This window comes from Equus przewalskii, chromosome 31 (genome assembly GCF_037783145.1).
Source record: "Equus przewalskii isolate Varuska chromosome 31, EquPr2, whole genome shotgun sequence".
Taxonomy (NCBI): domain Eukaryota; kingdom Metazoa; phylum Chordata; class Mammalia; order Perissodactyla; family Equidae; genus Equus; species Equus przewalskii.
Window position 1 is genome coordinate 1,123,690 of NC_091861.1, and position 11,655 is coordinate 1,135,344.

The window sequence follows — 11,655 nt, forward strand, 5'->3', positions numbered from 1 at the left end:
CTTAGGATAAGATTATCCATGAAAATGACTTATGGCGTACAGATGAGTAGTTGTACAGCATATTATGAAAAACCTATGCTGCCGCTTGAAGTTTCATGGATTCACAGATTTCTAGGGAATTATCTTAAATGATCGAGATTGTAGAAAATGGGTCACATTTTTAAAATGTGCATTTAGTATCCTCTTGAATGACCAGAAGCAAAAATGTTCGCACGTTTCCATTTGAGGGATTTAAGGCATTCTAATAATTTCATAATCTCTGAATATTAAAAATAAAGATCCCATGTATGACATTCAGGATCTATGTAGTATAGAACCACAACTGACATAGCACACAAGAAATTCTCAGTTCATATAATTTATTGCAGTTAGCACACAGTTTAAAAATTCACCAACACACCAATAGTACAAAACTAAACAGCATTATAAGTTATTCCCCCCTCAGGAAAATAAAACATACTATGATTGTCAAAGCTAGATGTCAGTCTAAGTTTTAGAACAAAGGAAGAATGTGAAACTAATAAAAGGAAAAAGCAATCACTCACAATGACCACAAAATGAAAATCCAAAGAAAGTCCGCTTTCTCACAGACATTGATTGTCCTCTCTAAATTAATAAAAATTATTTTAACATAAACTGTATTTAAAAAAACTAGAAACTCTTCAAGTAACTAAAGATAATGCTCCAAGGCCATTTTCACAGCTTTTTTTGTTTGTTTGTTTGCTTTAAATGCCATTACAGCCAAATTAACACACATTTGACCAAATATTTCCAAAACAGTCCAGCAACACACAATGGAGTTTTCCATTCAGTATCTTAAGCACAAAAATAGGCTATGTTTACAGTAGTTAAGGCGATCAAATTTTAAACAAAAGCTATTAAAAAAAAAAAGGGAAAAACAGCAAACATTTTCCATGCTACTCCCATAGACCTTATTTGTAAGTGCAAGACAGGAAAACAAACACTGTGCAAAATGCTTCTGCCCTGCGTGCTGGCCACTAAAACCACACGTCGGGCTGCAGCCTCTGCTGCCGCGACACACAAAGTCTACTAACCCCCTTCCCCATGTCAATCAAGGCAGGCCAGTCCTTTCAGCCTGGGGCTTTTTCAGTCCATAGAATCTTTTCATGAGTTGGGGGGGGGGGGGGGGGGCGGTGTTGGGTAAGGAAGGGGAGAGAAAGAAAAGGGGAGCAAAAAAAGAGAGAATGACCTATTGTCAATTTGTGCAGTAGTTATTCTAAAAATGCTCAACTGGGTAAATGTGTACACCTAAACTTTGAGCTGGCATGGGTCTTGTGCAATTAGAAGTTTGTTATAAATGCACACTGCACATGCAAATCTTTAAGCCGTTTGTAAACATTTATATTTTCCTTGTTATGTAGCGAAGTTATCAATTTGCAGCTTAAGTTTTTATTCAGCTTAACAGTTTCAACTTAAGGACAGTGGGAAAGTCAATTTAAATTATATAAAATAAAAATAAAAACAGTGCATTTACGTTCTTCATAACACCAGTTTTTTTCCAAATGGTGCTATTTTTCTAAGGAAATTAAATAATTTTAAACTCACTCGTTAAAGTTATACAATGCAAACAAAGACAAAAAATATATTGAAACTCATGCATTTCTGTAGCGTTAATATTTACTTTTCAAGACTCAACTAAGAGCATCAACACAACCTGTCAAGTTCTTTGACCCCCCCCAGCCCATGTAATCAATTACAGTATACAATAACAGTAATTCACATTTTCAACACAGAGTTCAACACTGCTGAAGCTGCACTATCCTTGTTCGTCCCCAGCAAACCTTCACAGACAGCGTCCCAGTGATCCCAGTGTACTCTCAGAATTGCTCTCATTGGGAACCGTCAGAAAACCAGAAGTTGCCACAGAAAGTTTTAAGTCAACTGCTTGTTTAAAAATAGATAATCCAGCATTTCAGAAATTTTCCATTTGGGTCTAAAAGCATTCAGGTTTCCAACAGCCAGAAAAGATTCATGCAATTTGAGACATATAAAGAGGCTAATAAAACTGGAGGGAATTTCTACTTTAAAAAAAAAAAAAGTGGGGAAACGAGAGAGCTCAAAAGACAATGCAATGTTGACAAAATGAAGCCCTAAGAAAGCCTTTTGTGATAGGACGATTTGTTTCAAAGGTTCTTATTGGCCCACTTCCCCTGCCCCCTTGAAAGCAAAACGCCTCTCTATTCTCGACTTGCGCTAAAGTTTCTTTTATCAGAATGCTAAATTAGTGAGATTCTCATGCTATTCTAAAGTGCAAAAACAAGTTAATATCCCAACTTCTTAGTTCCAGGAAACAAGACTGCTTTTAGACCGTACCACAACTAGATAGAGATCTATTTATATATATGTATATATATATTATTTATATATATATAAAATTATTTCCAGAGTTCTTGAGAGCTATCTTCTAAGGTCCAGTCTCTGACAGCGGGCAAGCTCAGCGCCTCGCTTTTGACAGACAAGGAGTTCACCAACTCACAGTGGAACTTGCGGATGTGTCTGTACAGGTCCCCGGACTGCGTGAACCTGCGCTCGCACCACTTGCAGGCGTGCGGCTTCTCGCGCGTGTGCACCACGGCGTGGCGGCTCAGGTTGTGCGAGTACTGGAAGCTCTTGCCGCACTGCGTGCACGTGTAGGGCTTCTCGCCCGAGTGGGTCCTCTCGTGGCGCTTGAGCGTGTACATGCACGAGAAAGTCTTCCCGCACAGCGAGCAGGTGGGCACGTTGACGTCGGCGGCCGGCTTGCTGCGGAGGCCGTCCTGCTCGCGGAAGTGCGTGCTCAGGTGGATCTGCAGGATGTGCGGGCTGGGGAAGACCTTGTTGCACAGGGGGCACATGAAGATCTGGCCGGCCGGGCTCAGGATGTTGGAGACGTAGGGCAGCAGGCTGCTCTCCATGCTCCCCTCCACCTGGACCCGCTCGTTCTCTGGGGTCATCATCTCGTCGTCACTGGCTTTGTCCTCCCGCTCGAGCTCCCTCAGGACCGAGTCCTCCCTCAGAGGAGCCAGATGGGCCGGCTCATACTGTACCCTGTTATTAGTGCTCACACTTTCTTTCACAGTGCTATGTTCCATGTCATAGTCATTAGTGCCAACATCACTCTCATCACAGGAAGCCTCTTTCTCCACCTTCACCTGCACCAGGTTGCTTCTCAGCACGTCCTGTGAAGAGAAATAAGAGCTGTTCAGATTTTCAACTCCTGAAAGGCTGGACTTGACAGACAGGTCCAGCACACAGTCAACATCTGCCGAATCCCTCACGGAGGTGACAGACCTCTGGGACAAAGACTCTGTTGAGCTGCAGGGGCTGGCTACTGTTTTTCCAGCTGCTGTGGCGTGTGGCTCTGCCTCTCCGCCAGCCTGGGGGATGCCTGCTGAGTCTGAGGGCAATCGCATCCACATGTTCCCAGGCTCGGCCGCCAAGTCTCTTTTGCTGGGCAGGATGTTCAATTTTTCATCGTCTCCTTCATCTTCGTCACTGGGCAAATCCCCTGCCATGTGGCTGCTGCCATCCGAGAGACTCTCGACTTTGTCTGAACAACTTGAAGCATCTTCTTCCTTTTTGGTGCTGTCTGCCTCCGTGGTGGCTTTCTCTTTCAGCTTCTTTTTGCAGACTTTGACAATGTCATACATGTGGAGATAACTGGCAGCTGCTAGCACGTCTTCAATGGGCAAGTCTTTGAACTGGAGTTTCCCTTCATACATGAATTCAAGCAGGAGAGCGAAAGCTGGGGCTGTAACAATGTCGCTGTTCAGATGAACAATGTCTCTTTTGTCCAGCTGGTCCTTGTAAAAGAGGTGGAAGTACATGCTGCATGAAGCCAGCACAGCCCGGTGCGCCCGGAACTGGGCATCTCCCACCAGGACAGTGCAGTCACACAGAAAACCCTGATGCCTCTGCTCGCGCAGACACTGCAGCAAATGTCTGCTATGGTCTGGAAACTCCATGCTGTCTTCATAACCTGGGGAGAGAGAAATTTCTCATGAGACCCTGGTCAGGAACAACATTTCAATGCTCTAATCCCCATATAAAAAAAAATAATTCCGCTTGGGCCGCTGAGGTCCATGTCCCTGAATTTTAATCAGGCTTATGACCCAAGAACCACAGATCACACGCACGAATCCTAAATGCGGGAAGAGAAACGGCCCCTTTCCCCACTCCCTGACCCCAGCCAAGCCGTCTCCCATACATCTCCACCCTCCTTGGACTTGTCGTCAAGTTTTAAAAGCCTTAATTTCAGTAGAGTCTCTTACTGAGAATGAGAATTTAGAACTCTTTCAGAAGAAATTTAATTAACTCTAGTCATCAAATTATATCCTAAAAAAACCTAGAAAATGGCTTTAATTTCAAAGGGAACAACTCATATAATGAACAAAGAAAAGTCCCAAACACATTCTGGAAGATTCAGAAAACTTGTTCAACCATTCTTTCTATTTTATTACTTTTGATACTTGACTGCACTTAGAAAGCACAATTTAAACACACACATTTGGCTGAATCAAGGAAAAAAATGAAATCGCATAATTAGTCCAGAAATTAGCAAACAACTTACTCTTAAAGTCAGAGTGTTACAACAACAAAAGCCCTGTGTATAAAAACAGATGTTAACGCCGTAAGATTTGCAGGTATGGCACACATGTACCAGATCAGAAGGAACTACACCAGCAGATGGAAAAGATCATCTTTACTATGAACACATCCAAATACTTTTTTAAATGAATTGAGAAAAAAATGGTTCTACTTCTTTGTGAAACCTGTACATCTAGAACATTAGAAGCCAGCAGGGCTTTATTTAACTCTGAAAATTCTCACCTAAACTTTGTGATACGTTGCAAAGCAAAATGAGTTCCATATTAAGATTAATTGAAACTCTTTAAATAAAGGTATACTACGTTCAAGTGAAACTCAAAAGCTTTGCGGGTTCATCATCCCCCCCCCAAAAAAAGCCTCTCTAGAAAAAGAGAAACTATTTTTTTTCTGACTCTGCCTTACCTCAGTCAACAGAAAATACTTTGTTTCAACATAACTTGATATATTTTGTTTTCCCCACTAGCTTCTATTCTTTCAAATATGCATTGTTGCCCTTGTTCTCTGGTGAAGGAGAGTGAAACCAAGGGAGAGGAAAGGCAAAGATGTACAAAGGGTCAAAATTCAACTCCTTAAAAATAAAGACGACCCAACTTCCCTTTTCCTGTGACCAGAAGCAAGGCTCCACACTACCCATCTCAGACTGCATTTGGGGAATGGACACACATTAATTTAATATTCAGAAATTACTTCCCTGCTTCTTCTACACTTTGCCCAAGATGGACTAAAACTTTCCTCCTAACCCCAAATACATTCTGCAAGATGCCACTGTTAGAATAAACCAAGATTTACAATACAATCACTTTAAGTGCCCCACAGCTAACATCAATCCTAATCCTTGAGAGGGCTAAAAATAAAGATTGGAGGGCAGCTCACAAGGTAGCCGTGATCAAATTAGGAGGCTGAGAGGACAGAGAGGGACGAAGAAGGAAGCTTATAAACATCTGATCCAGCTGACTGTGGCCATATGGCAGCTGCTGCCCAGATAAAGAGATTAAGAACAGAGGAGTGCGATTACAGCTGTCTGGCCAATTCAGGCAGCTCAAATCTACAAGTTCTAAATTAGTCGCTAACACAAAAACTCCTGCAAATAATTATTGTTATGCTGAAATAAAAGATCTCTTAAATATATATTTGAAAGAGAAATGAGGAAACCAGTCAAACTATTCTCCTGGGGACAAAAGTTTTTTTTTTTTTTTTTTTGTCTTTCTAAAAAATCTTCAGTTTCAAAAGCACTCCAGCTGTATGTTTCAGTAGCGCTGCTGAATGTTTTGAAGAATAAAGTTTCACAGTGGAATTAATTACACAACAATCTAGCTTCTTAACTAGAAGAATCTTCTCATATAAGTTTGAATGCTGGATTCCAGACAGTTTACTACTTCTCCCCCACAAAAAGCAAAAGGAATTAAATAGCAGTCAACAACAACAAAAAAAGGATTTTAATCCGAAGGGATCTCAAAAAGCAGTATTTCAAAGCCTTTCTTAACATTTCAAAACTTGAAATATTTCTGTGTATTAAAGTTATTTACTCGCTCAAGCAAAAGGGATAAAAATTAAAACTAAACAAGCCCAAGACTTTCAACTCCAATAAGATGTTCATTTAATACTCAATTTCATATATTATTCTTAAACTGGGTTAGAAAAGTAATGTGATTTTTTTAAATTAAATAAACAAAACACCAAAACAGAAATATGCTCAATCTAATCTCTCGCTACTCCTACCTTTAGGACACATAAACCTGATTAAGTCCTCTCCTCGGAGTCTTGCTGGCTCCAGGTCTGTTACATCGGTGGAAAAAGCAGACTGGGAGAGACAGATGCCGAGTGGAGAGGATGTTCGAGAGGGAGGAGATACCTTCTCCGCCACAGATCCGCACACACTAACTCCCTGTCTGTGTGTTAGAATAAAAGGCTGAGGGATGGCAGGCTGTCAGCTGCTCTGACATCATGTTCAGATGGAAATGCTACCTCCAGCTGTGCTCCTTTTAATGCCATATGCTACTCCTCTACACTCCTGCCACCAGCTTCTTCTTAGGAGAACTTTTCTCTTCTGTTAGTATAAACAAAATACTTCAAAGTCTCCCTTTTTTTCCAAACTTTCTAACAGAAGAAATTGAAAAACTCAGCATATGGAGTTCTACTGTATTTATGGAATCGCAACACTTCTGTCTTAAGTTGGTGGACTGGCTTACACACTGACGGCACACTCGAGCCACGGTGCTATTCAGGAAATCCAGATTCACTTTTATTCAACTCGAACGTGAAGTTTCAAAGGCAACTTAGGGATATTTTTAAACCAACTCATTTGACATCTTCAGTCCCATTTCAACATTATTACGGCACTTTCATTTTTTTTTCTGCTGAGATAATGGCATACATGTCTCAGAACGTTGGAGGACTGTTGAGAACTATTACTTCAGCCTGGTTCACCTCCATATTTCACTCTTCCTCAACTACTATCTACAACTACCTCTCAGTAACATTTCTCACACTGCCAGTTAATGCAAATTTCAATTCTCAGTATCAACAAGCTGAAAACGCACTTTCTGAAATCCTGGAAGGTACTTCAGTTCAATGAGACACATTAATAAACTGACAGAACCTGCCACAGTCACTTTTATTAAATGCACGCTGCACCTGCATATCTGATCTGACTTTCCGCTCAGAAAAAGCAGAACGTTGTCTTCCCCTTGATCTGTGTCCCATAACAATCTTTTTTTGGGTCACTCTGTAATGTTCTCGATCACAAGAAAACCTTTCAGGGAGAAAGGAGGAGGGAGGGAGGGAGGGAAAGCCAGGTCTAGTGAGTTTGGGAACTTTTTAGCTAGACTTTATGGGTCTTTTCGAACGGCTGACGAAACTGGCTGGGCTGACCGTTGCCCCGCAAGGTGCTGCGACATCTGTGAACTTCAAATACATCTCCGTAGACTCTGGGGAGCCTGAGGGGCAGAAAAGGAGCTGGGGCCTGAGGCGCAGTGTCGCAGCCCTGGTGAGAACCACGCCGTTCTCATTCGAGAGCCGTAGCAAGAGTTAAAGAGGAACAAAAACCAACGTCCGCCCCGTCCTCGCTTCCCCAAAGTCACAAACCTAACTTTCTCTCACTTCGCGACGAATGACAGAATTATGAGTGCCTATTTCAGGGGGCACTGTTCACAGATAAATTCCTTCTCAGCCCCACCACCTCTTCTCCACCAACGCCCTCTCCCCACTCCAACATATGAGACATTAATCACCCCATCTACCCGGTGGGGTGGGGGGTGAGTGACAGTTTAATGAGTCCCGAGCACCGCAACGGGCCAGCGGCTCGCACTCCACAATCAACCCCTCTACGTCTCGCTACCGCGGGTCCAAGGGTTTGTGAGGCTGGGTTTTTGTTTTTCAAAGAGGTGGGGCGGGGGTGCGGAGTGGGGAAGAAATGCAAATCTTGACGTAGTTGGCTGTGCATTCAACACTCGGGGAAAGAGGAAGGTTAAACCACAGGGAAGGAGGTGGAGGGCGTAGAGCCGGTGCAGCAGGAAAACACCTTCGACAACAGCCGAGAAAACAGACCCGGGTCACGGCAACAACAAAAGAAAAGTCGCCAGGAGCAGCCGGGGGAGGGGGCGGCGGCTCGCGCGCCCCGCCGCCGCGGCCCGGCCTCGGCCCCGCGCCCGCCCGCGGCCCCCGCCCCTCCCCCGGCGCCGCCGCAGCTGCACGGGTCCCCGGAGCCGCGGCCGTCCCGGGCGGTGCAGCTGCGGCGGCTCCCACCCCCGCCCCCAGCCCGCGCCCCCCGCCCCGGGAGGCGCCGCCGCAGCTGCACCGGCCGGGGCCGCCGCGCCGCCCGCAGCTGCACCGGCCGGGCGCGGAGCCGCGAGCCGCCGCCGACCCCGCAGCTGCGCGGCCCGTCCCCGCGCCGGCCTCCCGCAGCTGCGCCGCCCGCCGCCCGCCGCGCCGAGCCCAAACTAACTCCACTCCGGGCGCCGGCCCGCCGCCGCACAGCTGGGCCCGCCGGCCGGCCGGCGCGGAGGGGCGCGGGGCAGGGGCCGGGCCGGCGCCGCACTCACACGGAGCGGCCCTAAGTCGCCGCGTCCCCGCGCCGCGTCCTCCGCCTCCTCCGCCTCCTGCGCCTCCCGGCCGCCGCCGCCGCCGGACTTGGTGGGCTTCCTGCGCCGCTCGCCCCCCTCCCGCCCGGCCCCCCCGCCCCCCAATCCCGGCTCCGTCGCCCGCTCCGCCCGCCCGCCCCCGCTGGCAGCCGGAGGAGCGCGGCGGAGCGCAGAGGGCCCCTCTCAACGGCTCCCCATGGCAGCAGCCCAGCGGCGGCCGCAGCCTGCCAGAGCCAGCGAGGGAGCGGGCGCCGAGCGAGCGCGGAGCCGCCGGCCGGGGGCGGGGCGGGCGGGGGCGGGGGCGGGGGCGGGGGACGCACCACGCACGCACGCGGCGGCGCCGGCCAGATGTTTCCCCGCTCCGGCCGCCCCTCTCCGCCTGCTCCCTCCCTCCCGGCGTGGGGCTTCTGCGATTGACCGAAAGCGGCCGGCCCCGCGCTCCCGCCCGCCCCAGCCCGCCATCTCCGCCAATAGGAGGGCGGCTTCTCGGGAGGGCGGAGGGAGTGGCGGGCCGTCGTCGGACTGACAAAGGGGCCCAGCCAATGGGAGGGGCGAGCCGGAGCTGCCGCTCGCGCGGGCCAATCGCAGCCAGGCACTGCAGGGGCGGGCGGGGCCGGGCGGGCGGGGCCGGGAGCGAGGCGGCGCGGGGCGGAGTCCTCGGGCGCGGCGGCGGTGGCGGCAGCGGCGCCCCTCTGGGTGACTTGGCCGTGAGAAAGTGAAAGGAGCCCGCAGGCGGCGGCGACAGCTGCGCGGGGAGGGGCTTGTTTCCAGGCTCGGCGGCCTCGCGCGCCCTGGGGGTGCGGAGCGAGCTCTCGGCTGTGCGCCGCGACCGCCGTAAACACACTTTTGATCGAGGTGGGGCTCGGCTGCTCCGGGTCGCGCAGGTATCTTCGGGAGGCGGCGCGCCCGGACGCGGCGCTCGAGGCCGGCGCTGGCGGGCCTCCCTCCGCGCCCTCCGCCGGGGGCCGCGACGCCTGGGTCGCCGCCTGCCCGAGCGCCGGAGCAGCTTTCCGGGTGCCGCCGGGGCGCCGCGGGCGCTGGGCGTCCTTCTCCTCCCGCCGTCTCGCCGCAGGCGGAGCTGAGCGCCTGCTCCTCGCGGAACCCTCATGGCACGTGTGTCCTTACACTGTTACAAATAAACGTTCCCAAGTGACCAAATTTTAGAGATCTGTAGTAAAATTGATACTTGCGCAAACCTTAGCCTGATTCCTTAATTGGTACGTATCCAGCCACAACGTTAAACCACCGAGGGAGGATGTAAGACTGTTGCACCGCTTTTCCCTCCCTTCAGATAAACTTTTATTCGGTTCTTGTTCTTTGCAGTTAAACTGTTCAAACGGCAACAAAGAAAATGTAGAAACTTCTACCGTCAAAAACGGGAAATCTTGTTGAAGACGCAAGAATTACAAGTAAAACGTTGAGTAACAAATGAGAAAAATGGTTCAAGAAAATAAAATAGAAAACTGCAGAGTGAAGAAGTCAGTACACTAGTAATTGTCGAATGAAATGTGTTTATTCTTTGCTAACTGAACCGGGGCTGGCAAGCCTGTTGCTAACCAACTTGCCAGGAGACCTTTCAACTGGGCAAAATGTGCTTTCACTTTGTTCCAGGTCAAATGGGCGAACTAAGTTGGAAGCATTGTGTGGGCAAATCAGACATGTTGAATTACTAATGAAGTGAAAACAGGAGCACACAAAATTCCTGCAACTGAAATGCTATTGGAATATTCTGCTGGAAACAGTAGTGTTGTTCTCCTTTTCCCTCAACCTTTGCATATGTCCTCGTGATTGATCACTGAGGTCAAGGCCACGTATGATAACTAGAGTTTGTTATTTCTTGAAATATATTGTTGTATCCATGCTTTCGATGAATTTTAGATCTTTTGGTCTGTTGGTAGAAGGCCCAATTTCAGTCTGACCTGTTTCAAGTTAGTGAAATTTATAAATGTTCTTGATGGATGAAATACACTATAAAAAAAAAAAAAAAGACACGAAAAGGAATACATTGCCTTGCCAACAAGTTCAGGGAAAAGAAACGTTTGCATCCTCAAAGCTGTTTCTTACCTACTAAAAGTTAAAAGTAAGGCAAGTAAATCAAGTGAAATAAAGTAATTGGTAGTGTCAGGATATTAAATAATAAATTCATGAGAAGTTTAGAACATTCAGATTATCCACAAAAAGCTTAGAAACTCGGCGCTATGGCGTGTGGAACAGAGTTACAGCTCTAACAGGAAGGTTTGTGGAACGCACCTGCAAGTAGGACAACAGCCTCAGAGAGGTGCGGGGGAGACACCGAAAGGTGTGAGCATTGTTTTCTAGATCTAACAGTCATTGCCAGAGTCCATTTTGAGAGCTGAGTGGTGTAGCCAGGAAATATAGATTAGGTGGCTATTTAGGGAAACAAGTATGTTGTCCCTCAATTATGTAAAAGATTTTATAAATTTATGAAAATGCATGGAATATTCATACATTGTCAGAATCAATAAAAATGTTTCTAGAGTATTTATTGTGTTCAAGGAAGACAAGAAGAAAGTATGAGAGAGCTTCTCTCCTTCCTGGGGTTTAAATTTAATTGGGAAAGAAATGGCGTAAATATATAAAAATTTGAAACAATAGAGAAGCTAAACAACAATATAATAGTATGTGAATGTCAGAGCTAAATTTGATACTTAATTGTTACAGCTGTCTTATTCCTGGTCCCTGGTGTGGTTGTATTTCTCTGCCCTTTTTTTAACATTAAAAACAATTTTTTTACACTCTGACTTTATTTTAAAGTGTCATAAACTTACTGTTAAAATGGTACTTTTAATCATTTTGGAGAATCGTCAGCGTACAAATTGTAAGTAAGTAAAATGAGACCGATGTCAGAGGTATCGTACAGAATGACTGCTGTTTTTATTGAGCGTCCATTGGAAGCATGGAAGGTAGTAAGTCAGACTCTAAACAGCCCGGCAGGCGAGCTCCTCAG

At 47.1% G+C, this 11,655-nt stretch overlaps 1 protein-coding gene and 1 long non-coding RNA gene across 6 annotated transcripts; one reads left to right on the forward strand and one right to left on the reverse strand.

Moving 5' to 3' along the window:
• Nucleotides 1-342: 342 nt before the first annotated feature.
• ZBTB18 (zinc finger and BTB domain containing 18) lies at nt 343-9,069 on the reverse strand. Of its 5 annotated transcripts, XM_070602541.1 has the most exons (3): nt 6,328-6,679; nt 3,292-3,979; nt 343-3,179 (listed from the first exon to the last, which is right to left on the reverse strand). In XM_070602541.1, the coding sequence occupies exons 1-3, from the start codon at nt 6,338-6,340 to the stop codon at nt 3,170-3,172; spliced, it is 711 nt and encodes a 236-aa protein (XP_070458642.1). In that variant the 5' UTR covers nt 6,341-6,679; the 3' UTR covers nt 343-3,169. The 5 variants fall into 5 exon arrangements, with proteins under 5 accessions (XP_070458642.1, XP_070458639.1, XP_070458640.1 ...); XM_070602538.1 differs by lacking the exon at nt 6,328-6,679 and adding an exon at nt 9,008-9,069 and having other exon boundaries at nt 2,282-3,979; XM_070602539.1 differs by lacking the exon at nt 6,328-6,679 and adding an exon at nt 8,649-8,927 and having other exon boundaries at nt 2,282-3,979.
• Nucleotides 9,070-9,444: 375 nt separating this feature from the next.
• On the forward strand, nt 9,445-11,449 carry LOC139080616 (uncharacterized). The gene is made up of 2 exons (XR_011535241.1): nt 9,445-9,904; nt 10,011-11,449. It is a non-coding gene; the product is annotated as an uncharacterized lncRNA (long non-coding RNA).
• The last annotated feature ends 206 nt before the right edge of the window (nt 11,450-11,655 follow it).